This window comes from Aureobasidium pullulans (genome assembly GCF_000721785.1).
Source record: "Aureobasidium pullulans EXF-150 unplaced genomic scaffold scaffold_1, whole genome shotgun sequence".
In the NCBI taxonomy this organism is placed as follows: Eukaryota; Fungi; Ascomycota; class Dothideomycetes; order Dothideales; family Saccotheciaceae; genus Aureobasidium; species Aureobasidium pullulans.
In genome coordinates, this window is record NW_021941021.1 from 1,651,366 (window position 1) to 1,674,496 (window position 23,131).

Genomic DNA, 23,131 nt, shown 5'->3' on the forward strand with positions numbered 1-23,131 from the left:
CTTGGTGTGACGTCCAAGACGATTGTGCCTTGATTTGCTTGCTCTTGTCATTTTCGACCTTTCATACCGGAAGAGCTAGGCGCGTCTTTATACTCGAGTATACCGCCGAACGCTCCACCACAACGACACACGATCTATACACATCATGGCGACGACGGCCGAATTCACTCCCCTCCTGGGCAAGAAGCCCGATCGACCTGCTCGCAGCGTCACTTTCAATCCGACCATTGCAACGAGCAGCCCTCCCACCCGTAGACCCATGTTCCCTTCGGCATCCGCACATTCCACAGGCTCAGTCGCTACCTTGAACACTCCGCCGAGGGATGGCAGCCAGCCCATGCTCTCGGCTCTGAACAGCAAACTCCGCAGAAGAAATAGTCAAGGCGCGCCATTGTCAATAGTGCCCAGCATTCTCCCCAAAATCGGCCCCCAACGCACAACAAGAACAGCACAGAAGCTGAAACTCCTACCGAATCCGGAACATGGCGACGAAGGTCCGGATGAAGAGAGTGGTCGCGATGTCTACTCGCAATTCACCAGGATAAAGGATCCCACTGCCCGTCGCGATGCCGCAAGGCTGGGCAAGGATGATAGAGACAAGCTGCCTCGTGTCACGGCATACTGTACCGCCAGCTCATATCGCATGGAAGATCTATTGCGCTTCCTCAAAGGACGCAAACTTAAGAAGGCCGCTCCAAAACAATTCGACGAATGCATATACACCCCATACCAATACAACGCCAAATCCGATCCGCAAATAGACGATGCCAAAGCCGTACATTCTACTGCTCAACGTAGATTCTCCGACAGTGCGATCGAGGTAGAAGGCAATGCTGAGAGGAGACGGGAAGATTTGTTGGACCTGCAAGCTCAGAATGGAGAATCGGCCATCATGGATAACCACGAGGCAACCACTTCGAGTGAGGCCCTCATCATGCCCCACAACGATACACCAGACTTCGATACGACGGTACACGTTCCCGAGGTCTTCTGCTTCGAATACGGAGTCGTTGTGATATGGGGCATGTCGGTCCAGCACGAGCAAAAGTTCTTGAAAGAGCTCGCCAAGTTTGAGACTGAGAAGTTATCAAAGGACGACATCCAACAAGAAAACTTCAACTTCTACTACACCAAGGAATACCAGGCTCGAATCTACAATGACTTTATCAGTCTGAGAGAGAAGAAGAACTACATGACAAAGCTGGCCATCAGTCACGCTTTGGCACAGAGCACAAAGGTTGGTACACTTGGAGTTACAAGCAAAGACGAGAGACTAATCTATGGTACAGACTTCACTATACGAGGACTTGGTGGACAACACTATCGATGTCAACAAGGAGATCCCGGCGCAGATCGCATTAACAGGCAAAGTCAACATGTCGCGCAAAGAGATCAACATGCAGATCGGAGAACTGTTCATTTTACGAATCAACATCCATCTTCAGGGATCAGTGCTGGATGCGCCGGAACTCATGTGGGCGGAACCGCAACTTGACCCAGTCTACCAGGCAGTCAGAAGTTATCTGGAGATGGATCAGAGAGTTAGTCTATTGACAGAGCGATTGGATGTCATTGCGGATTTGTTGGCCGTGTTGAAGGACCAGTTGACACATTCACATGGTAAGTGATGAAAGATGGCTTGTCAGGATGCAGCGAGCTAACAAATTGACCAGGCGAATACTTGGAGTGGATCGTGATTGTGTTGATTGCAGCCGAGATCATCGTTGCCATCATCAACATCGTGGTCGATCTGTATGCAGGCGTGGATTGAGGCAGTAATGGAATGAATCACAGAGGTGGGGTAGAGCGGGTAAAGAAGACAATGTCTCGTTGCAGGACAATATAGGCATGAGCAGCTTGCAGGAATGATTTCGAGGAAGAGGGGTAGTTATGCTACTCGGGAAAGTCGCTTTGCTCGTACTCGTATCGGTCTTCTCCGCCATATACATTTGCCATGGCATACAATGTCGAGATGTAGCGGAGGGAGATAGGGGTTGATGAATTGAGGATAAATTAGGGAGATTCGTATTGTACAACAGCAACAACGGTTAATACAAGTACATGACGGTGACGATGTTGTTGTGAGGCAAAGTAAATGGGCGGGCGGAGGAGTCAGGAGAAGGTGGATCCGAGATGGAGACCCTGAAGCACAAGCTAAGCAGACGCAAGTTGCGACCAAAGAGCCTCGGTGTCTTCTTGCGGTATACAAGGAACTTCCGTATAGTCGTACGACACTCGCTTACCTGGAACTGGAGTAATATGCTCAGTGATTGTTGGGCATATATCTGGTCTCGATGAGTTGGAACTTGCTCGAGCGCTTCATCGAGTCGGAACACTTCAACAGGGACCCGTCGTTGACTGTGGCCTATCTGGCTCGATATGCCGACCATGTTGGAATCCAATACGTACTCTGCTCAAGGCTGCGACAATTCAGCTATGAAGACATTGAGTTCTTCTTGCCGCAGCTATGCCACCTGGTCATGTCGCTGGACAACGAAAGCATGGCGCTCGAGGAGTTCATCCTAGACCTATGCGAAGAGTCGGTGAATGGCGCACTTTTGGTACGACGCTCCTTCCTCGCAGAGCTCACCTTTACTCATGCTTCTTCTAGACCTTCTGGCTCCTACAAACATACCTCCGAGACCTCGCCCAAACTCCCACCTCGAACCCATTCAAGACATGCCGCCGCATCTACAACCGAGTCCAACGCATCGTGTTTGGTTCATCCGAGCCCGTCCGGCGAGAGAAGATTACCGAGAATGTCTTGCCAGTCACACTGTTGTCGAGTCTCGTACTCGGTGCCATAGCCGCGCCATTCTTACCACGTCATGCTGGTCCGCTGGCCATCGCACAAGCCAGGAGACCGCGACCTGTTGAAGAGACGATATCCGATAATGTACAACCACAACGCTTGTCTAGAAGTCATACCGTGTCAGGCGCCCCTGGCCGTACGCGAAGACCCCGTCCTCCGCCGCAATCGTCCAAGGATGCCTCGACTCCTCCAGCTGCCTCGACCCCGAGAAGACCATCACGGCCCATGTCAATGCTTGTCAAGGATGCCCCGACACCTACGAAAGATTCGCCTGGCAATCGTGCCATGGCAGAGGCTCTGCGCGCAACTACAAACAACCAAGCTTTCGCGAGCACATCATCTCTACCCGACCTTCCCTCACAACCTGCTCCTGAGCCGCCGCGTCTCACTCGCCAGCATACTGAACACTCTGTCCGCCGTCATTCTGCTAGTAGCAAGGCCATCAATCTGGCAAACATGTCGCGTTCGCAGAAAGTTCGCATGCTTCGCTCAAACTACTTCCGAAGTCAAACACAATTTCTGAGCGCTCTTGAGGATATCTCAAACCGTTTAGTTGCTGTACCGAAGCCTGCTAGACTGAGTGCTCTTCGTGCTGAGCTGGCTCTGATCGCTCAAGACCTACCCGCTGAGGTCGATGTGCCCCTGCTTTGTCCTGCCACTCTTCCAGATGGTAGTGCGAGTCGCAGCCAACATCATCGTATCGTCAGGCTGAATCCTGCTGAGGCAACTAGTCTGAACAGTGCTGAAAGAGTACCCTATCTTTTGATGGTCGAGGTTTTGCGTGAAGATTTCGATTTCGATCCAGAATCTGACCAGAACACACAGCTTCTCACCAAGCTGATTCTCGAGAAAGGGAAACCTAAGCGTCGCCTGTTCGACATTACTGATGCTTCACGAGAATCTGCTCGCTACCAGAATGAGGCCCCGGTCGAAAATGACAGCGTTTTCGAACCTGCAACTGGGGATTTAGCTAGTCCTGCATTGCTGCAAGATTTGGATGGACGCGAGACTCCTCGTAACATTTCTAGATCACACACTCCTTCTAACGCCGCTATGCTGAGGGAACTCCCGCGACTATCCAGCGGTGTAAGTACCTTGTCATCATTAAGCCTTACTACCCCTAGAACTTCAGATCTCCCACTAAGCAGATCTGTGAGTCCTTCTCCTTTTGCTGGAGCGGCTGGCCGCTCGCAAGCACCTGATCAACCTGATTTCACTGCTCTGGCGACCCACATGCGAGCTGCCTCATCAATGCTGTCTCAACTCGACCTAAGCAGTTCGAAAAGGCCGAAAGCTGAGGTCGCTGCTATCAAAGCGAGAATCATCGCCAGTATGCAAAGTCTAGAAGAGCAAAGCTTCTATACGGATGACACCGCACACGCGACCAACTTCGACGCTATCATGGCCAATGCAAACAACATTGGTTCGCACGCTGAGCCAGCTGACATTGAGGATCCCGCCTTGGAAGCTGCTGACGCAGACCCGAACCTGAGCTCGAACGCAGGTGCCGCTCGTATGGAGAACGATATCAAAACAGGAGGTGTCCAACGTAAAGGCGATCGTGACGATCCCTCAGCAGCGACCTTTGGTGAAGCCTGGGAGATGAAGAAAGAACGCATCCGCCGATCTTCACCTTATGGCTGGATGAAGAACTGGGACCTGATCTCCATGATCGTCAAGACCGGAGCAGATCTCCGTCAAGAAGCTTTTGCATGCCAGCTCATCGCCGTCTGCTCCAAAATCTGGGCCGAAGCCGAATGCGACGTCTGGGTCAAAAACATGCGCATCCTTGTAACAGGCGAATCCTCCGGTCTCATCGAGACTATCACCAATGGCGTATCCCTGCACTCACTCAAACGCTCGTTAACCCTCTCTTCCATCTCCGCCGGCACTAACCCCAAGAAACGCATGGCCACCCTCTACGACCACTTTGTAAAAACCTTTGGTGCACCAGAATCTTCCTCGTATGCTTTCGCCGTCGACAACTTTGCGAAGAGTTTGGCGGCGTATAGTGTGATAAGCTATATCCTACAACTCAAAGACCGCCACAACGGTAACATTCTCATCGACAACACCGGCCACATCGTGCACATCGATTTCGGCTTCATGCTTTCAAACACACCTGGCAGCATGGGTTTCGAAGCCGCCCCCTTCAAACTAACCCAAGAATACATCGACGTGCTCGGCGGCTTGGACTCCCCTGCGTTCAAGAAATTCAAACTCCACATGAAAGATGCTTTCCAAGCTTTGAGGAGAGAAGCCGAAAGAATAGTCATGCTCGTGGAGTTGATGGGCAGGGAAAGCAGAATGCCTTGTTATTCTGGCGGTGTGGTTAATGTTGTCGCCGCGCTCCGGGCGAGATTTGTGTTGGAGAAGAGTAAAGAGGAGGCTGGGGTTTGGGTTGAAGAGCTCGTGGCCAAGAGCGCGGGAAGTTATTATACCAGGCTGTGAGTCTACCTCCCCTTTCCCTCTTTCTTTGATTGATACCACACCTCTGTTGATGGAGACAATTGCTGACTTTGAGGACGACAGTTATGACACGTTTCAATACCGTACACAGGGGATTTACTAGATGCATCATCGTACACATATACAGATGGAAAAATGACTGTTTTACATGAAATGGGAATGGAAGGCGGGAGTGATGTGGTGTTTTACTGCCGTATATGCGCATAGTCCAGCAAGCAAGCAAGCAAACAAGAAATCAAATGCATCAGATGGCGTTTCTTTTTCACGAACACAATCGAAGCATGAAAGAAGATCAGAGAGGATGCGAGAGAAAAAGGTCACAAAGTTCAAATCCACATGGACTCGAGTGATTGTTACATATATACTTGTATCGTGTGGTTTCCTTGTGTCTCATGCAAAGTCATGCAAGGGGGGCTGTTTCTTTTTCCCATGGGTATACAAACAATAAAGGGGGGTGTAATGCCTTAATCGAAAGATCCAGGCATCTCTGGCTGCATCGACTTTTCTTCGAGTGCGTGGTTCTCTTTCTCCGTTTCCACGTCTACTGCGGGAGCTTGGTTCTCCTTTTCCGTCTCTGTTGTAGGAGCTTGGTTTTCTTTTTGCACATTTGGCGCAGGTAGAGTCGTATCCGCAGGCATATCAGTGCTATCTTTCGCTCCATCTTCTTGTCCTAGCCTCGACGTCTGCAATTCGACCGGTTCACCAGACGTCTCCTCGGTGATGATTGGACCGGTCGGAGTGTGTAGAGCATGATCCACTTCGCTCTGTGCATCTGCAAAATCTCTCGTGTCCGAACTTTCCGACGTCTGAAGCGAAGTCGTGCTGCCTTCGCTAAGGTTATGAGTCGATCTGCTATTGTTGCGGCTCGGAGGTCGCGGCTCGTTCAGCTTCGGCACTTCCAAGGCCTTTGAGTGGACGCTTTCCACCGATTCCGAGTCTCTAGAGAAACGCGGGATACTCGATTCAGTGCTGTTTCTTCGCAAAGATCTTCCATCTCCACGGCGCTGTGTTCCAGTTGGGCTGGGTTCTCTGGCATTTGCCGGAACCACACCACCTCCCAGTCTGGCCCAGAACATCTTCTCTCTCAAGCGCACACTCTCCTCCCAGGCAGTCTTGATGTCTTCTTCGGTAGCTGCTCTCCAGAGTCCGTCGCGGACCATTCTTAAAAATCCTAAGAAATCGCCTGTCGCTCGGACGCGACCTAAGCAGAATTCACACAAGGGGTATCTTTGTGCATTCTCGTCTTCACTAGTACGGAAGCGATGGCGACGAGCATGCGCGTCTGTTCGGCGAGATTCTCCACATAGCGCGCAAGCGTAAGCGTTCGCATAAAAGCGTGATTGCGGTATGAACGGTTCCACTACCAGAGTTCCTCCGGTCACGGCGCCAATCACTGTACGTCGAGCAAGCCATGAAAGTCCTGGCGCTAGGTCAAGACGCAATGTGGGTTCCACATCCTCGACAAGACATCTCTTGTAGAATTTGCTATCTTTCAGCGGTGGTACCGATGCTTGGAACGACGTCTCGCGTGGTGATGCTGCCGCACCGGAACTGAAAGAGCCAGGAATGTTAGGCGAAGATGAAGAGGCGGAAGCAACAAATACGCTTGAACCAATGCTCGACGAGTTGCGTGAATGGGTGTGTGCGGCTGGTCTGGCAGACTTGAGCAAATCTGCAAACTCAACGTGAGCAACCACATCGTTACGCATGACCGGAGTAATGAGATGCGAGAATCGGAGAGGCTGGTCCGGAGGGATGTCGCCGAAGTTTGTAGCATTCGGTGAGAAGGGAAGGGAGTCGAACATGGTGCTCATTTTGGAGGAGTCTACGCCAGGAGTTGATGGCGCGGTCGAAGAACGAGGCAAGGTGTCTGTCTCGTCGCGATCTCGGTCTCTGTCCTCGGTCATCTTCTCCATGACGTTTTTGAGATCATGGAGCTGTTCTTGCTGCGAAGCCAACAGAAGCTCTGTGTCGTTGAGTTGTGCCCTTAGCTGTGCGTTTTTGCGTTCGACAGCTTCAGCATCTTTGCGTGCAGCGGCCACCATCTAGTCAAAGTCAGCAACGAAGACACACAGACCGGAACTTTGCTCCTTACAGTATTGGCTTCCTCGAACAAAGCACTAGTCAGACCCTCGAGCTCGACTTCCATCTCCTTCCTGCCCTTCTCTGCGATATCTCTTTGCTTTTGCGATTCTGTCAATTCTTGTTTGAGAGAGTCCACCTCGGCCTTGTTGACGAGGGCACCGCTCGACACCATGTCCTTGTGTTTTTGTGTCTCTTGCTCCAGCTGAGCTATGCGCTGTCTGGCAGCTTCCAGCTCATGACGAGTGTGTTGTAACGAATCATCCAAATTGGTTTGATAATTGATTGCGTTGATGAGTTTTGTGCTGAGCATAGCAACTTCATTACTAAGGTCGGGATGCTGGTCTTGCGAGTCTTCTGCTGGACTTGTACGCTGTGGGTTTGGACTCGGCGTTCGTGGGTCGGGAATGGTGTTGAGGTAATCGGAATCGTTGTCGAAGTTGGAGCGGCCTCGAGGTGGTGTTGAGAAGGTTTTCATGGTAGACAAATGCGAGGCAGATTTGGCCTTGGTTAGAGTCGGAGAATCTGATCTAGTCGTGTTGGGTGAGGGCGTAGCAGAGCGGACGTGACTCGAGGTAGGCGTGGCCAGCCCGCCAGCCATGAGGAAGCCATACCTGAGTCATCTTGTCAGCAAAAAGTCAGAGCTACCAACATGAGTAAAAGACTCACTCGGCCATGTTGCCGGGGGTTGTGGTAAAGGTTGCGACTCGAAGCGTGTGGTGAATGGATTACAACAATGCTAGTGGCTGCGACAAAGGAGATGTCATGCATGCAGTGTGCTACTGCTGGTCCATGGATGAGAAGGCTAAGGATATTGTGAGATCAGGTCAGACTGCACATTGCGGAAGTTGCATTGCAGAAGAAGGGGAAGGCGCGCATGGCAGATGCAGATGCTCTGGCCAAAGTCCATGTCCCTGGAAATCACACATGACGATGACCGCCCAGTCGTAAGTTCGGCTATCAAGCCACTCCGCCCGCTTGGACCCTCTGTCACGGTCCGGACCTTGACTGCTCCTCCATCACCATTACTGTCGTGACTTTCGTATTCATAGAGTGTATATTGTGCGCTTCTCAAATCGCCGTTTTCCTCATTAGCATGCGTATGGTGTCTTCTTCAACGATATATATTTGAGCAGTTCTGCGTAAGGTGTTGTTCAGATTGTGCTCTTCGGTTGCATCTGTCCAGCACGGGACAGAAGTGCAGTGTTTGGTCGGTTGCTACGGCATATCAAGCAATCAATCCCAGGTGGCCACCCTTTTCTTGCTTTTAACCCTGTGATAAAATCAGACCATCCAGAAACTGTTTGCTCAGTGCAAACCCACGGTCCATATCTCGATGAAGAACAGGGATATGATGCATGCGGTGAACGAGTCAGGGTCACGCTCTCAGCGAATCCGACTTGACGACATAGTATGCGTGCTTCAGGCGTTGTTCAGGCTCGAAACACCACGGCAATGTAAGATGTAGGACACAGAGAGCTCGTGGAAGTAGTCACTAGCAGGATTGTAACCCGGAATCCACCCAAGTGCCATTTGGAACATCGAGGATTCATGTAAAAAAAAAAATCACGTATACGGATGAATTTGTGGCAGAAAGCTATCTAACTGAGGCTCGGATTCGTTTGAAAGCCACGGCTAGCGAAAAAAGTTCTGCGATTTCGATCTCGACGTCTTAACAATGGTCAATATGCGGTTGAGGAATCGAGGCAATTGGTGATAAGAGACGTCTGAAGAAGAAAAGAGGAAAGTTGAGGAAGGAGCGGAGGAGTTTTGTAGAGAAGCAAAGCACAGACCGTCAGCCAGACTTGGCAAATCGTCTCTCTCGAAATGTTTCTCGAAGTCGAATGGCGGTTTGGAGCGCAAGTCTTGAAGCCAGCATATCACCATGAACGCAGGCCAAAGAACCGCCAGGCAGCTAGTCGTGTCATCGAGTGAGTCTTCGCAATCGATCTTGTGCGAGAATTAGTTATTCTGACCTAGCTTAGCACGCACGACACCAGAATCTGTATGCAACTCTTGCCTCTCGCGGATATCTCAATACCGATCAGCATCCACTGCAGCAGCTGTCGCCCCTGCAGCCTCGACTTCGTCGCAATCTCAGGATGCTTCTGGCTCTCCTGCCGTCCGACCAGCATATCAACTACGCACTGGCGTAGTACTATCACGACCTCCCGTTCTCACACGCGCTCTCCACCCCTTCGAGAAAGCCTTCTTCCTCTACCAAAAACGATTGAACGAACGTCTGGCACTCCCCTTCACCCGCTACTTCTACTACAAGAAAGGAACGCCAGGCGACCGCGAATGGAAGCGCAAGATGAAGTTGAGGCAGACCCCTGCCCGTGACATCGGTGTCTACAACGCATACAGCGAGTCAGGTTGGAACGACGAGGTTCTCGTCAACGACAAGACGAGCGAGCCCGAGTCGCAAGTCGAGGCTCTGATTAGAGATGCTGAGGGAACCGATGGCGAAGCAGGAGTCAAGAGAGAAACCAGTCAGGACATTGTTGTACAACGGCCATTGCCCAGAGTTACAGAGGAGGACCAGAAGGGTGATCAGACCAGCTTGAACAGATTGCTCGACAGAACCTTGTACTTGCTGGTCAAGAACAAGAATGGTGTTTGGAGATTTCCCGAGGACCAAATCAAGGGCCCTGAGGGTCTGGACCAGGTTAGTTGAAGACGACAGCGAAGAAGGAAAGTTTCCATTCTGACAAGTTTAGGCTGCCGAGCGTATCCTCGTCCAAGCAGGAGGCATCAACATGAACACATGGGTCGTCGGAAATGCCCCCATCGGCCACTACTCCGGCAACTTCAAGAAGACCATTACCAACTCAGAGAAGAATGTTGAGGAGGTGGGCGAGCGTACCTTCTTCATGAAGGCACGTATCATGGCTGGTCAGGCCGACCTGAAAGCCAACGCCTACGGCGACAAGGAGTTCAAGTGGCTCTCGAGCGAAGAGATTCAGAAGACTGTCACTCCCAAGTACTGGAGCTCCATCGCCAACATGCTTGCAGGAAGATAAACTGGACGCGGGAAAAACGTTTGTATAAACTTTGTACATTATCAATGAAGGCACACTTGCCGTGGGACATTATGCTCGATCTCAGACATCTTTTCATCATACACATCAAGAGGGTCAAGCCAGATGCAGCCTCAGAACGAAAAACAGCATCCGAGATCTATGTTTCTCTCAACCAGAAGGTCAAGGATGCTACAAAAAGGCATTTGCCATGAACAATTGTGCCTCACATATTTTTGAGCTCGACTTGTCAGCACTTTGGTTAGCAATATACGCAGACGCCCAACGAGTGCTTTGATCGTTCTGGCATACATGCGCATAGACGATGTCACCCCGGTAAACAGCAATCTGAGCCTCTATAAGGAGTAGTCATATATCCAAACACGCGGCACCTTCTTCTACAACAGATCACTGAGTATATCGGCAGATCGCAAGATCCATCGGTCACAGTGCCGTGTTCGGATGAAACTCTGACAAGATGTATGCTGGGTATGCTAGGCACAGCTTGGTCTCTTCAACTTAGCGTCCACAGTAGAAGGCCTGATTGTATGGAATCGAGGTCAAACTCCGCAGTGCACCCTCATCCGATCCCCACCGCGTCTCCACGCATCTCCATCTTCATCAAATATCTCCAGCTGACTCACCATGTCCGACGTCATGACAATTCGGATGCATCTTTTGCGAAAGGCGGGCGGCGGCGTTCTTGTCGGCTAAGATGGCTGTACATCTTAACATGTTCTTGGCCTAGTGCCCACGTTTCCCCAGGACATATCCTTCCTTAATGGGCATAGTGGTCTGCCACGGACCCTCTGCACTCCACCTTTCCCCAGCAAAGCCCCGCTCCATCATTCAAGATTCTCTGCCTCATCACGGACTTCCAGGTGCAATATTTTGCTGCACGGTGTGCTGTGGGCCGGCCACCCATTGCCGGCCGTCAAAGTTACCTTCGGTACAATGTAACGGTAAGTCGCAGCGAGGACATGGGTTTAGTATAAGAGTAGAGTGCCGCTTCAATGTAGGTATCTGTGTTACTTCTCCAAGCAAGACATAGGACCTGCCACTCGAGTCTAATATGCATCCCTCTTGGTCTTTGCTACCGCTCGTGGCCTCTGTCGCCTCAGCCGCCCCTTCTCTACTACGCCGGGCACCTGTTGGAGCACCTGTCGTCAACCTGAAGAATGGTTCATACTATGGTGTACACAACAGCCAATACAACCAGGACTTCTTCCTTGGTGTCCCTTTCGCACAGCCTCCGATTGAGCAACTTCGTTTCGCCAACCCCGAGACACTGAATCTTTCCTGGACTGGTGCTCTTCCGGCGACAAACTATGCCTTTGTATGTTGATACAATGCATGAACCCTGAGTCGGTACTAATACGGAGAACAGGAATGCATTGGTTACGGCGGTGATCAGATTGGCTATCAACAAAGCGAGGACTGCCTCTACCTTAATGTCGTCCGACCTTCTGGCTACGAGAACCAGAGCCTACCTATGGTAGTCTGGATCCACGGTGGTGGATTTGTAAGTATTTCACCATATACTATTCCCATCGACAATCTTACGAGTACTAACAACGATGAAGTATATGGGTGGAGCAGTTGATCGTAGATACAACCTGACCTTCCTGATCGAGAACTCTGTCAAGATTGGTAAACCGATCATGGCCGCCAGCATCGCCTACAGACTTGGACCTTTCGGATTCCTCAACGGCGACGAAGTTGCTGGTGCTGGTCAGACCAACATCGGTCTCAAGGACCAGCGTCTAGCTTTGCACTGGCTTCAAGAGAACGGTGCTGCTTTCGGTGCTGATCCTAAGAAGGTCACGATCATGGGTGAATCTGCCGGAGCTGCTTCCGTTGGTTTCCAGCTGACTGCGTTCAACGGACGTGACGACAAGCTCTTCCGTGGTGCAATCATGGAGTCTGGAAACCCAATCGCCTATGGTGCTCTGAACACCTCTGCGTAAGTCCAAACTTCATGGTACCCCTAAAGTCTATCACTGATGATTGTAACAGTGAATACCAGCCCAAGTACGCCGCCCTCACCAAGGCAGCCGGTTGTGGAAATGCCACTAGCACTCTGGATTGTCTTCGTGCCCTGCCACTGTTTGTTCTCAACAACATCCTGAACACCACCGAGTTCAACAGCCGCTGGAACCCTGCTCTCGATGGCGACTTCATCGCTCGCTACGGTAGCGAGCAACTCGCAGAGGGAGCTTTCGTCCACGTCCCCATCATCGACGGCGCCAACAGCGACGAAGGTGTTTCATTCAGCCCCAACGGAATCAACAGCACCGCCGACCTCGAAGTCTACCTCAACACCACCAGCAACACACAATGGGGCCTGACTCCCGACCTCGTCGATGACTTACTCCGCGTCTACACTTCCGGCGCCCAAGACTACCTCATCCCCTCAACCGAAGAACTAGGCCAAAACGTCACTTCCCTCGGCCCAGCCTACGGCCCCTACTACCGCGCCTCAGCCGCCTACTTCGGCGACGAAGTCTTCATCGCCAACCGCCGCAAGACCTGCGAAACCTGGGCCGCCAACAACGTATCCGCCTACTCCTACCGCTTCAACGCCATCCCCACCGGCTCCGACTACGTCGCACATTTCCAAGAAGTGGCCTTTGTGTTCAACAACCTCCAAGGCTTAGGCTACGCCATCCCTCCCTTTGCAAACAAATCTTCCGCCTTCACCGAACTTTCTGACTTCATGAGCAAGAGTTGGGTCACTTTTGTGCATGATTTGGATCCTAATGGGTTTGACAAGGGGGTGAATTCGAGTTTGCCCGCTTGGCCGGTGTATAGTGTTGATAAGCCGCAGAATATGGTGTTTGATGCTAATGTAACCAGTCATGCCGAGCCTGATACTTGGAGAGCGGAGGGTATCAAGTTGATTAGCGATAATAATGTTCAGTACCATAGGTAGAATGGGTGATTGGTAGTTCTATATGAGAGAAATGGTTGAGGAATGAACGAATGTAATGTCTTGTTCCCCATACGATGCTTGGTCTTTTCTTTTTGCTCTTGATTGGATTTACAAACTTTTCAGATAGTAATACTGCTTTACTGCATTGTAATCAGTGTAGGTGGTTTCTCCAGGCTCTAGGGGGAGATGTATACTTTATGCAGTAAGATCACGTAACGGAATTGGATATTGATGATGGATGAAACATAGTTAGTTGCATAAGGTTGAATTACTGCACTTTCACGGCAAGAAATCAAGGAAAATATCGGAAGGACACTGTAATCAATTTTATTCGAATGTCAAATAAGGAAGCTCTGTCTAACTCTGCATCCTGGGCTATAATTGCCAACGCAGTATCCTCTCTGTATCGAATCGAACGGTTCAATATGCACCGAGTAACGTTTAAGAGATCAGTATCTCTAACGATTTTCAAATCTCTTTTCTCACGACGAGAAACCATGGCCTTAGTACTTCGAACCATGGGTGACCAGACCGGGTTGTAGCCATCAGAATCAAGCTCTACGACTTCCTCCGTACTCGAAACGCTCTCCGTAGTATATGCTGTCGCCATGGCCTTCAAGATTTCCGAGTATCAGTTCTTGGAGCAGAATATCGTCATGGTATCGTGGTTCGCTGTCAAAGTCACGGAACTCCCACGGATAGCCCGAGTCTTTGAGGATCTTCTTCGCATTGATCTTGAACTCGAGCTTCTCGTCAGGAGAACTGGTGACGGTCATGTGTCCATGGGCTATCTCTTGAGCCGAAGCCATCCAAGATAGTAGCAAAGCTTCTACCTCAAGGATTTCAGACTCCGTTATGTGCGTGGGTGAGGTTGAGCTGAACCCTCCCATAAGAGTGTTTTTCCTGTCGGAGAGTATAGCAAGCGGCAAGTTGAGCATGCTGGTGTGAGTTAGGGCCAAATCGTGGTTAATGATGCGTGATGTCTTCTGTAGCACTAATGTGCTGATCCAGTATGCTTTTGCCGTACGACGTGCTTCGACAGATGCTGAAACGCCACCTTGGATATCGGAAACGTTCATGAGCACCCAAGTCAAGGCGTGGAGGTCAGAGACACTCCTTTGATATGCGATGAGCCATGGCATGAAGCCTAGACTGAGGTCGATAGAGGTGTACTTGATAACCTTTTCTAGGCCACAAAGTAATCGGCTACTAGTAAGTGGAATTGCCAAAAGCTCCTTGTCTTGGAGCAATGCGGCAAGGCGCAGGTATGCAAGTGGAAAGAAGATAATTTCTGCTTCAGGAACGATGTATCTGATGAGCTCGCCGAACTGTCGGCGTACAGCCTCCAGAACTCCGTAGAACTCAATCCATTGGACCATGCGGTGGATGAAGCAAGTCATTCCAACTTTGAGACTCCTTAATTTGACATGTTGGATGTGTTCGAAGATGACTTTGTGATCCAAAGGCAGTTTGCAGAGCATAGCAAAGCCAAACAGATTGATTGCGATGTCTGTTCTCCACTGAACATCGGGGCTTTCATATACCCCCCACCCCAGGCGTGGGACCGGATCATGACACAACGACTTTCTGAACTCGATCCAGTAGTCAGAGCTATTGATTGTATTCATGGCGACTGCTCTGCGCAAGTAGGGAGATCTGGTAACGGGCTGTTCGCACACATTAGCTTCTCTCTGCATAACGATAGGGAGAACTTCCAGAAACTCACTTTGGCCACGATCATAGGCCCATCCTTGTCAAACACTAGTTCGAACCGCTTGATGGGGCATACGGTGCCATCGCTCAAGGTAGTTGTTCGGCCAGTAAGTGTTCCTTCAACCCAGTTGTCCGAGAGTCGACCAGCGAAATAGGGTGATGCGTTCTTGAGAAGGGTGCTGGGAAGGAAGAAGTCGTTTTTAGCACCTGGCAAGATTGAGATCTCAACGTCTGCATCCTTCAAGTGTACAAGAGGGTGTGTTGAGACCGAAGCTGCCGATGGTGTTTGCGAGGTAGAGTCTGCAGACGACGATTGCGATGCTGGAGCCGCAGACGTTGATAGCGAGGTGACAGCAGTGTAAGATAGCTGAGAGGCCGGAGCCGTAAGTGATGGTGTTGACTTTACGTCGGCCATGGCTGATGGTAGACTATGGAAGGTTTCCCGTAGAAAGTGGCAGTTGATATTGTGTGGCGGACTTTGTATGATGGAGGTTCAGTAGTAGTGTGAAGGCGTATAAAGGGTAGAGTGAAAGTCAGACTTTTTGTGGATAGTAGGTGATAGAGGAACGATGAAAGGAGGAAGGGTGGAAAGAGGAAAGGAGGGAGACTTTAAAGGCAAAACTTTTGAGTCGCCGACAATAGCTCAATAGTAACAATAGCATCAGAGACTATACTATCACAGAGAACCGCAGTAAAGACCGGTGTAAGTTCGATATCTGCAGATATCCGCTCGCGGTTATGGTGTCCGGGGCGGACCATTGGCTTCAATAGAGATATTGCCGACTGCATGCCACTTACTTTCATGCATGTCAGTTCCCGAGATCGCATCTTGATAGTTGCAAGACTGTCGTCGCTTCCATATTTCACCAGATAATTCGAATCGCAAATCTCAATTGCAGGGAAAGCGCAGCTACGGGTTCTCCAAGGATTTCAGAGGCTCAAGGAAGTTCACCAGACTCAGATTCACTTTGCATTTGCATTATTGTCTTTTGAAGCTCTCACGAGGAAGCAGCACAAGCTACGTCACGGTGAAAATGCACGATCCTTTTTTGTTCAATCCCAAGCTCCAATGAGAGTGTACAGATGTGATTTATAACAAAAAGTGGTTTCTATCATTGAAGCGACGATCATGAGATGAGTCAAGCACTGTTTCAATGACCGATCAGATCACTCAAACTGTTGTTCACCACGAGTTGACTCAAAAGAATGTCATCAATATCCGTGGGACTCTCATTCCGGCGATAGTCCCAAGGACATTTGGAACGCTCGAAGAAGGTGTCGTAGTTGAGCCTAAAGCCACCCCTGACATGGGCCTTATCCACGTGTGCCCGGATCTGATCAAGGGCAGAAGCAGTCCAAGTTCTCATCAGCTGTTCGGCATTGTTGACTTCAACTTGAGTGAGTTGCGGGTGCGAGTTCGCAATACCGAAGCCAGTGAAGCCAGTGAAGAGAGCAGCTCTAGCGGGTGGGAGGAGCGCGAGCGGCAGGTCTAGCGCGCCAGCATGAGACCACGTGAGGTCGGTGAAGAGCTGGTGGAGCGATGCCTCTTCGCGAAGCTGCAGCATCCACTCATACCAGCGCTGACATGCTGCACGAGGTGCAGGGGCGGAGAACTCTACGCCTTCAGATCTTCTGGGAGTGCCAAGGAGGTCCCAGGATATGTCGTGCAAAACGTATAGGCTTCTTTCACATTCGACAAGCCAGCGTTTCACTCCATAACGATTTTCGAGTGATCCGCACTGCGAGACCAGGGATTCACCGAATAGCAAGTCGTTGTCGGCCAGGTGTGCTAAGAGGTCAGTATCGCGGAGCAGTGATGCGAGACGTAGGTATGCGAGCTTGTGCTCATTAATCTCCTTTTGGGGCACCATGTGTATGATCAAGAGTGCAAACTTGTGGCGTATGGAATACAGAACTCCGTAGTAGTCTATCCATTCAAGCATACGAAAGATAATACACGTAACCCTTGCGGGGTATCCCATTGCAATCATTTGCTTGGCATCAAGGATGTTTCTCTGAACGGATGTGTGCTCTAGAGGTAGTTCGAATAGCATGGCGAAGCAAAGGTAGTTGATGGCCATGACCATCCTCCACTCTCTTTCTGAGTATGGGAGGCCGAACTTGGTGTGGCACAGTGATTTCTCAATGAAGGATCTGTAAACAGCCCCTTCGATCGTAGCTAGGGCAATAGCTCTTCTCCTATGAGCATTCTCCGAAGTAGCCTTATTGAGTTCGTCAGTGTCTTTGATAGAGGATCTCGTACACTGGATAACGAACATACCTTGCCGAGTAGATAGGACCCATTGTTGTCGAAGACAAGCTCAAAACGTCTGACTTGACTGGACGTGCCGTCGGCTAAGCACACTTCTTCGACTGTGCGTTTGTTGTAGTCCCATCTTGAGGAGAGCATTGCAGAGAAGACGTGCGATTTTTCGCCAAGAAGAGTGCTCGAGACACGAATCTCATTCTTGGGTCCAGGCATGATCGATATGACGACATCTCCATCGCCGATGGTGAAGAGAGGAGGATAGAAGGGAGGGGGCGGGGTAGGTTGTGAGGGAGCCGAGCTCTGAAAAGTTGAATCCTGAGGAGCTGTGCCAGACGCTGGATCTTGAGAAGCGAAGTCTTGAAGGGCCGAGCCTGGAGCCAAGCCTGAAGGCATCGAGTCTGATGTATCAGTAGCCATGATACCAGCTGGCAGATAATATGGGAGGGGGGACTCTATGAAGAGTGCTGGGATGCAAGACTGAGATTACACAGTGCAGAGAGCTGTATCTGTATACCCGCTCTACCACAATGACGATCAATTCATCGAAGGTCTTGTTTGTCACTAGACCAGATCAGAAACTTCTACTTGGTACGCAAAGCCTTTTGTATGAGCATCGAATGGCTTCCTTCTAAGGCTCGATATCAATCAAAGCTTCTTTCACATCGAGCAAGTTGTTTGTCGCAATTAGGCCGAACAGACGATCATCAGTCTCATCTTCCTGTCGATAGAGCCAAGGATAGCCGTATTTTGCAAAGAAGCCGGCATTGTTGATGCGGAAGCCAAAGATTTCGTCTTGGTCAACTGTGATGTGACGATAGATTCTCTCTTTGCAAAGCTGCGGGCAAGTCAAACATGCCATTTTGAAACACCTGTAGATTGCTCTACGATGTCCTTCCATGGAGGCTCGCCATCATCATCAAACTCGGCCCATTTGAAGAAGGTGCAGCCTTTTTGACCAGGTGTGTAGCTGGCATGACACATCCACATGTATCGGCCCAAGTTTTCAGACTTCTTTTGTACGCATCTGAGGACTGTAGGTATCTTGCAGTGGCATCTCGGTGTGAATTTCGGATGGAAGTTTGGTTTGTAGTATCTGTAGGTGACGTTGATTCGCTTGTTGCCAGCAATAGGATGTGGGTCAATGGCGGTGGTTGGAGCAATCGAGTGTTTCCATGTCTCTTGCATTTCGGCATGCATGACAAGCAGAGAGTTGTGAGGTAGGTGGATCGATATTTGGCCTTGCGAGTCTGCTGCACCTGCATCCTCGGATTCGTCATTGACATCTCTTGGAACAATCTTGCGAACTCGAAATTCTCGAGCCACTCCTAGAGAGAGACTGCCAATGACAGCGCGAGGCCCGAGGTATGTCAGCTGGTCAGAGTGATAACCAACACTCTCCTTGGGCCCGTCATAGCAATTTACAAAGGCAGTATTTGGTTTCCATTCTTTGGGGTCTTGATATCTCAATTTCTTACCATCAGGATAAAACTGTGCTATGCGGCGCTGTATTTCGAGATTGACAGCTCGACGCACCTTTGCAGAGGCAGACAGCATTTTTGAAGGTGTTTGTCGAATGTCTTTGATTTGACTCCCATTGTAGACGTAGGTTGTCTTCTGCTCTTCGACTTCCTTAAAGCTGTCGACATAGAAAGACATGGTATGCGGGCTTTCAACAGTACGATCAAAGAGCTGAAACGTCTCTTTTTCGAATGTCTTTGACTCATGCAGCAGCTCCTCAAGCAAGGCATTGGCTTCGTGAGCAGGAAGGAAATTGTGGATAATGGAACAAGGTGTATGTGTTTCAATATCCTTGGGGCTGTAAAGAAAAAGAGTCTTGCCTTTCTTGGTAAGAGGTCTCGACGAGAGAAGCTCACCCCCGGCAGCGCGGATGAGATTGCCCAGAGTGGATTGGTGACCCACGGTTTTGGCTCTCTTCGGAGGACCCAGGGACGTGGCTCTATCTGCCAGGCTATCGGAAGCCTTATCTACTTGGCCATCTTCAGAGAGTAAGGCCTCAAGTAAGGTGTCTTGGGTAATATCGGGGTGCAGGGATGCAAGCAGAGCAAGCTTCATCTCGGTGGTCTCCTCGTGATCATGTTGCTGACCGGTTCGGGCAGATGGAGAAGACACATCAGAGATGCGTCTTCGCTTCTTCGATATGAAGGCATCCATGGGACAGGTAAGCTCCGAACCGCATGGTTGTTCACGATCTGGTTCCAAGAGACGCACGAACAACACACGGTGTGCTGTTGGCGACGCGTCGGACAGAGCCCGGCAGAGTGGATTGTGGAAAGGGCACGGACGCTCCATGCAAGCCCGGGACCTCGGCTTCGGCCAAAGATTGCTTGCAGGCGTGCAGGAAGGTGCGTCACGCAACAGAGCTGGAGCTGCTTCACGGCTGTGTGGAGGAAGGTGGGGTGTTGAAGGTGTGAACAACAATACCACTCTATCGAAATTGCTACCCGACACCACCCTCCCTCTCGCAAGCCGGTCGGACTGCAGTCAAGGGATGCACTTGCGATAACAGCACCGACATAAGTACCCCGAGTGTACTCCTCTGCACCCTCTCGTCATCCAATAGCAGCCATGCTTGAATTCCGAACAGCAGGCTTCAATCCTTATGCCGTCAAGTACTCGCCCTTCTTCGATAGCAGGCTCTGTGTGAGTGCCGGCGCCAATTTTGGGCTCGTAGGCAATGGCCGCCTCTTCATCCTCAATCTCACCGACCGCGGCATCGTCTGCGAGAAGTTCTTCGAAACCCAAGATTGCCTCTTCGACACAGCGTGGTCAGAATCACACGAGAACCAACTCTTGACTGCTGGTGGCGATGGCAGTGTCAAGCTCTTTGACATCAACCTCGGCGAGTTTCCCATTGCCAGTTGGTCTGAACATGGCCGAGAGGTCTTCTCGGTGCATTGGAACCTGGGCCACAAGACAACTTTCCTCAGCAGCAGTTGGGATGGCACTGTCAAGATCTGGAATCCCGAGTCCAAGACGTCGCTCCTCACACTACCCGTGCACTCATGTGTCTACTCGGCCCAGTTCTCTCCTCACAATCCCGACATCATCACCGCCGTCGCCAGAGACTCCCACCTCCGAGTATGGGACTTACGAACTCCCGCAAGTGCCTCGAACCACTTAACCCTCGCCATACCCATCCACGCCCCTCCAAAGATGACCCCCGCAAACTTCACACCTACCAGCGTTGGACCGACCGAATGCTTGACGCACGATTGGAACAAATACAGAGATACAATTGTCGCAACGGCTGGTGTTGATGGTATGATTCGTACCTTCGACATCAGACAACCAAGTGGACCCATGGCTGTCTTGCCAGGCCACGAATATGCTGTCAGAAAGATTAGTTGGAGTCCACACTTGAGCGATGTCTTGCTCAGCGCTAGTTATGACATGTCATGTCGCGTCTGGACTGATGGCAGCGCTATGGGTGTGGATCACGCAAAGATGAACATACCCACAGGACAAGGTGCTCGTGAGATGGGACGTATGGACCGTCACACCGAGTTTGCCATGGGCGTTGACTGGTGCCTTTTCGGCGCAGAGGGATGGTGCGCCACCTGCGCTTGGGACGAGCGAGTCTTGGTCTGGGATGTGAGGGAGTTCATGAGGCGCTGACACAAGCTTGACACCAATTTCGATTGAACAACACCAAAAAACAAAGGGTATCAAATGCTATGCAACCAACTCTACCAAAGACGACCTTCCGATACTCCATCCAATACGCTATGCAGAAGTCGATTTTGCTTTTTCCGAAATGCCGAACTTGTCATCTACTGGGGAGACGAAATCAATGTCACCCTCTTCCTAAGAGAGTCCCACCGGTCGTACTCCGCTCAGCCTTACGACTCCGCCTGCGTGTGTTGGTGCACTGGTTTCCAGTTTCCAGCCAGGCACCTCGGCGTCGGCTCGTGCTTCGATGGTCTTCCAAGCATTCGGGAAACCAGCTGCCAATGCTCCCTTGAGCTTTGCACCCTGGATTGCAAACTTCTCTCTCGAGAACGATATGTAGCCACCGAGCAAGCCTTGATGGATGAGCGCTGTCATCTTGGAGTGTATGTTGTTCATGTCGGGGAGATCGAGAGCGTCCTCTCCGGTCGGTTCGTCCACCATGCCGACGAAGTCCGGATCGATGTAGTTGTCGGGTTGAGTGGCTCCAGGCGGTGTGGCATAGATGGTTTCCTGCCAGCGGAAGATAGCAAGCACGTCCTTCAAGTCGAAGGTAGGAGCCTTGCGAGCCTCTGGGTTTCCTGGGTCACCATATAGAATGAAGGTTTTGCGACAGATAGACCGCCAAACAAAAACCTCACACCTGTTCCTCAACTGCAAATCCAACCTGTAACCCGAGAACCAAGCGTAGTGTTCAGACCCGATATCCAAATGCCTCCTGAACCCCACGATATTGCCCTGCGCGATGTACTTGCACAGCGGTCCAAATCTTTCTCTCAAGCCTGCCGCCTCTGGTCTGTTGAATAATTGCTGCGAGGGCAATCTTCCACACACCATATTCGCCGCGATCAAGAAAATCAAGATCAACCTCCTCTGCTGCAAACACTGCGAATGACACTCATCGAACGCCTTCTGCAACGCCTTTTGCGCCCTGTACGCATGCCCATTCGCCCACAAAAACCTGCCCAAATAATACAAATACATACACCTCTGGGCTTTAGGATACGCACTCAACGGCGGACTCTGCACAAAGATGTTTTCGAAAATCTGAGCAGCTCCTCTGGTTTTCCTACACGCGAAGAGGATTTTCAAGCAGAGGTTTGCGAGGGTGTAGATGCCGCGTCTTTTGCTTTCGGGTGCACCGGTGGGGGAGAGGCCGGTGGAGGAGGAGCCGGTGCGGTCGTTTAGGCAAGCGACGAAGGCGTAGCGGATTGTGTTTGCGGCACGCTCGGGGAGGGTTTCGCGGGGGCCAGAGTCGTCGCCGCCGCCGCCTCCTCCTGCTGAGGAGTTTGATTTTGTGGTCAGGTGGGCGATTAGTTGGGGTTGTTTGTCTAGGCCCATGGCGAGGCGGGCGAACATGCGGGAGTATGAAACTACGGTGTCCAGGATGATTATGCCGTGGGTTTGATTTTGGAGTGCCGAGATTGCTTTTCTGTTTTTTATGATATTAGTAAATGTGATCATGAAAGATTTTGATGTTTTTTTCTTCTTCTCTGGTGTTCCTTTTGATAGCATGAGTATGGCATGCATACCAACACCCATCAGAAACCCACCAACAACCCTCCCGTCAAAAACCCAAACTTACTGCAAAAGCTCACTCAACAAATTATAAGTCTCGAGCAAATTTCCCACATCCACATCCCTCAAGAATCCAAAATACAAGACCATAAACCTCGCAAAGGCGGTCCACGCCGCAACTTCCATATCATCTCCTCCATCGATAATCTTCACCGCCCTGACGATTTTCTTTTCCAAAGCATCGTCATTTTTGCTGTTGGCGTTGTTGTTGTTGTTGCCATTGGCTTTGGGAAACACACGTCGCAGTTCGGAGATTATTGTCGTGTAGGATGTTGCGAAGGGGGGCTCGATGACCAGGTATTGGGATAGTTGGGCCGAGTCTTTGGAGCTGGTGATGCGGTTTATTTCTTGCAGGAATTGGTCGAGTGTTGGTGTGGTGGCCATTGTCGGGATTTTTTTCACTGCCAGTTTGTGGGAAGAGGACGTGTTTCGTTGCGTGTGTTGTTACGCGCTGCGAATATGCGTCTCTTGGTTCGAGAATCGCGAAAGTCGGATGCGGATGCGGGTTGGAGGTGGTCTGTGCGAGGTGGTGGAGGTCCACTTCTTGCTTTCTTTGACGGTCGCTTTTC

At 50.7% G+C, this 23,131-nt stretch overlaps 9 protein-coding genes across 9 annotated transcripts; 5 read left to right on the top strand and 4 right to left on the bottom strand.

Moving 5' to 3' along the window:
• The first annotated feature begins 48 nt into the window (after positions 1-48).
• M438DRAFT_309416 (DUF155-domain-containing protein) lies at positions 49-1,985 on the top strand. Its single transcript, XM_029902378.1, has 3 exons — positions 49-1,237; positions 1,290-1,620; positions 1,674-1,985. Exons 1-3 carry the CDS (start codon positions 146-148, stop codon positions 1,769-1,771), a joined length of 1,521 nt encoding a protein of 506 aa, XP_029765929.1. The 5' UTR covers positions 49-145; the 3' UTR covers positions 1,772-1,985.
• A 192-nt stretch (positions 1,986-2,177) lies between these two features.
• M438DRAFT_341469 (uncharacterized protein) lies at positions 2,178-5,535 on the top strand. Its single transcript, XM_029904514.1, has 3 exons — positions 2,178-2,561; positions 2,612-5,259; positions 5,345-5,535. The coding sequence occupies exons 1-3, from the start codon at positions 2,295-2,297 to the stop codon at positions 5,382-5,384; spliced, it is 2,955 nt and encodes a 984-aa protein (XP_029765930.1). The 5' UTR covers positions 2,178-2,294; the 3' UTR covers positions 5,385-5,535.
• On the bottom strand, positions 5,443-8,274 carry M438DRAFT_287383 (uncharacterized protein). Its single transcript, XM_029901621.1, has 3 exons — positions 8,033-8,274; positions 7,377-7,977; positions 5,443-7,326 (listed from the first exon to the last, which is right to left on the bottom strand). The coding sequence occupies exons 1-3, from the start codon at positions 8,038-8,040 to the stop codon at positions 5,746-5,748; spliced, it is 2,190 nt and encodes a 729-aa protein (XP_029765931.1). The 5' UTR covers positions 8,041-8,274; the 3' UTR covers positions 5,443-5,745.
• Positions 8,275-9,248: 974 nt separating this feature from the next.
• On the top strand, positions 9,249-10,645 carry M438DRAFT_379825 (uncharacterized protein; the record flags this gene model as incomplete). Its single annotated transcript, XM_029908876.1, has 3 exons — positions 9,249-9,286; positions 9,344-10,031; positions 10,084-10,645. The coding sequence occupies 3 exons, from the start codon at positions 9,249-9,251 to the stop codon at positions 10,384-10,386; spliced, it is 1,029 nt and encodes a 342-aa protein (XP_029765932.1). The 3' UTR covers positions 10,387-10,645.
• Positions 10,646-11,455: 810 nt separating this feature from the next.
• M438DRAFT_309428 (alpha/beta-hydrolase) lies at positions 11,456-13,344 on the top strand (the record flags this gene model as incomplete). The annotated part of the gene is made up of 4 exons (XM_029902379.1): positions 11,456-11,719; positions 11,771-11,905; positions 11,967-12,346; positions 12,400-13,344. The coding sequence occupies 4 exons, from the start codon at positions 11,456-11,458 to the stop codon at positions 13,313-13,315; spliced, it is 1,695 nt and encodes a 564-aa protein (XP_029765933.1). The 3' UTR covers positions 13,316-13,344.
• A 2,673-nt stretch (positions 13,345-16,017) lies between these two features.
• Positions 16,018-17,808, bottom strand: M438DRAFT_13539 (uncharacterized protein). Its single transcript, XM_029898856.1, has 2 exons — positions 17,310-17,808; positions 16,018-17,250 (listed from the first exon to the last, which is right to left on the bottom strand). Exons 1-2 carry the CDS (start codon positions 17,712-17,714, stop codon positions 16,180-16,182), a joined length of 1,476 nt encoding a protein of 491 aa, XP_029765934.1. The 5' UTR covers positions 17,715-17,808; the 3' UTR covers positions 16,018-16,179.
• Positions 17,809-18,143: 335 nt separating this feature from the next.
• On the bottom strand, positions 18,144-19,469 carry M438DRAFT_263668 (uncharacterized protein; the record flags this gene model as incomplete). Its single annotated transcript, XM_029899900.1, has 1 exon — positions 18,144-19,469. The coding sequence occupies one exon, from the start codon at positions 19,467-19,469 to the stop codon at positions 18,144-18,146; it is 1,326 nt and encodes a 441-aa protein (XP_029765935.1).
• Positions 19,470-19,745: 276 nt separating this feature from the next.
• Positions 19,746-21,028, top strand: M438DRAFT_13590 (WD40 repeat-like protein). The gene has a single exon (XM_029898861.1). The coding sequence runs from the start codon at positions 19,884-19,886 to the stop codon at positions 20,931-20,933; it is 1,050 nt and encodes a 349-aa protein (XP_029765936.1). The 5' UTR covers positions 19,746-19,883; the 3' UTR covers positions 20,934-21,028.
• Positions 21,029-21,122: 94 nt separating this feature from the next.
• M438DRAFT_262847 (uncharacterized protein) lies at positions 21,123-22,946 on the bottom strand (the record flags this gene model as incomplete). Its single annotated transcript, XM_029899846.1, has 2 exons — positions 21,123-22,416; positions 22,570-22,946. 2 exons carry the CDS (start codon positions 22,944-22,946, stop codon positions 21,123-21,125), a joined length of 1,671 nt encoding a protein of 556 aa, XP_029765937.1.
• Positions 22,947-23,131: the final 185 nt, after the last annotated feature.

Excerpts from the sequence above, each read along its gene's own strand:
- M438DRAFT_309416 (XM_029902378.1), top strand. The coding sequence starts at position 146 with ATGGCGACGACGGCCGAATTCACTCCCCTCCTGGGCAAGAAGCCCGAT. Across the intron at positions 1,238-1,289 it reads CTTTGGCACAGAGCACAAAG|ACTTCACTATACGAGGACTT; the intron begins GTTGGTACACTT and ends TCTATGGTACAG. Across the intron at positions 1,621-1,673 it reads CCAGTTGACACATTCACATG|GCGAATACTTGGAGTGGATC; the intron begins GTAAGTGATGAA and ends CAAATTGACCAG.
- M438DRAFT_341469 (XM_029904514.1), top strand. The coding sequence starts at position 2,295 with ATGAGTTGGAACTTGCTCGAGCGCTTCATCGAGTCGGAACACTTCAAC. Across the intron at positions 2,562-2,611 it reads CGGTGAATGGCGCACTTTTG|ACCTTCTGGCTCCTACAAAC; the intron begins GTACGACGCTCC and ends TGCTTCTTCTAG. Across the intron at positions 5,260-5,344 it reads GGAAGTTATTATACCAGGCT|TTATGACACGTTTCAATACC; the intron begins GTGAGTCTACCT and ends TGAGGACGACAG.
- M438DRAFT_287383 (XM_029901621.1), bottom strand. Across the intron at positions 7,327-7,376 it reads TGTTCGAGGAAGCCAATACT|ATGGTGGCCGCTGCACGCAA; the intron begins GTAAGGAGCAAA and ends GACTTTGACTAG.
- M438DRAFT_13539 (XM_029898856.1), bottom strand. The coding sequence starts at position 17,714 with ATGGCTACTGATACATCAGACTCGATGCCTTCAGGCTTGGCTCCAGGC. Across the intron at positions 17,251-17,309 it reads GGTCCTATCTACTCGGCAAG|GCTACTTCGGAGAATGCTCA; the intron begins GTATGTTCGTTA and ends GAACTCAATAAG.
- M438DRAFT_13590 (XM_029898861.1), top strand. The coding sequence starts at position 19,884 with ATGCTTGAATTCCGAACAGCAGGCTTCAATCCTTATGCCGTCAAGTAC.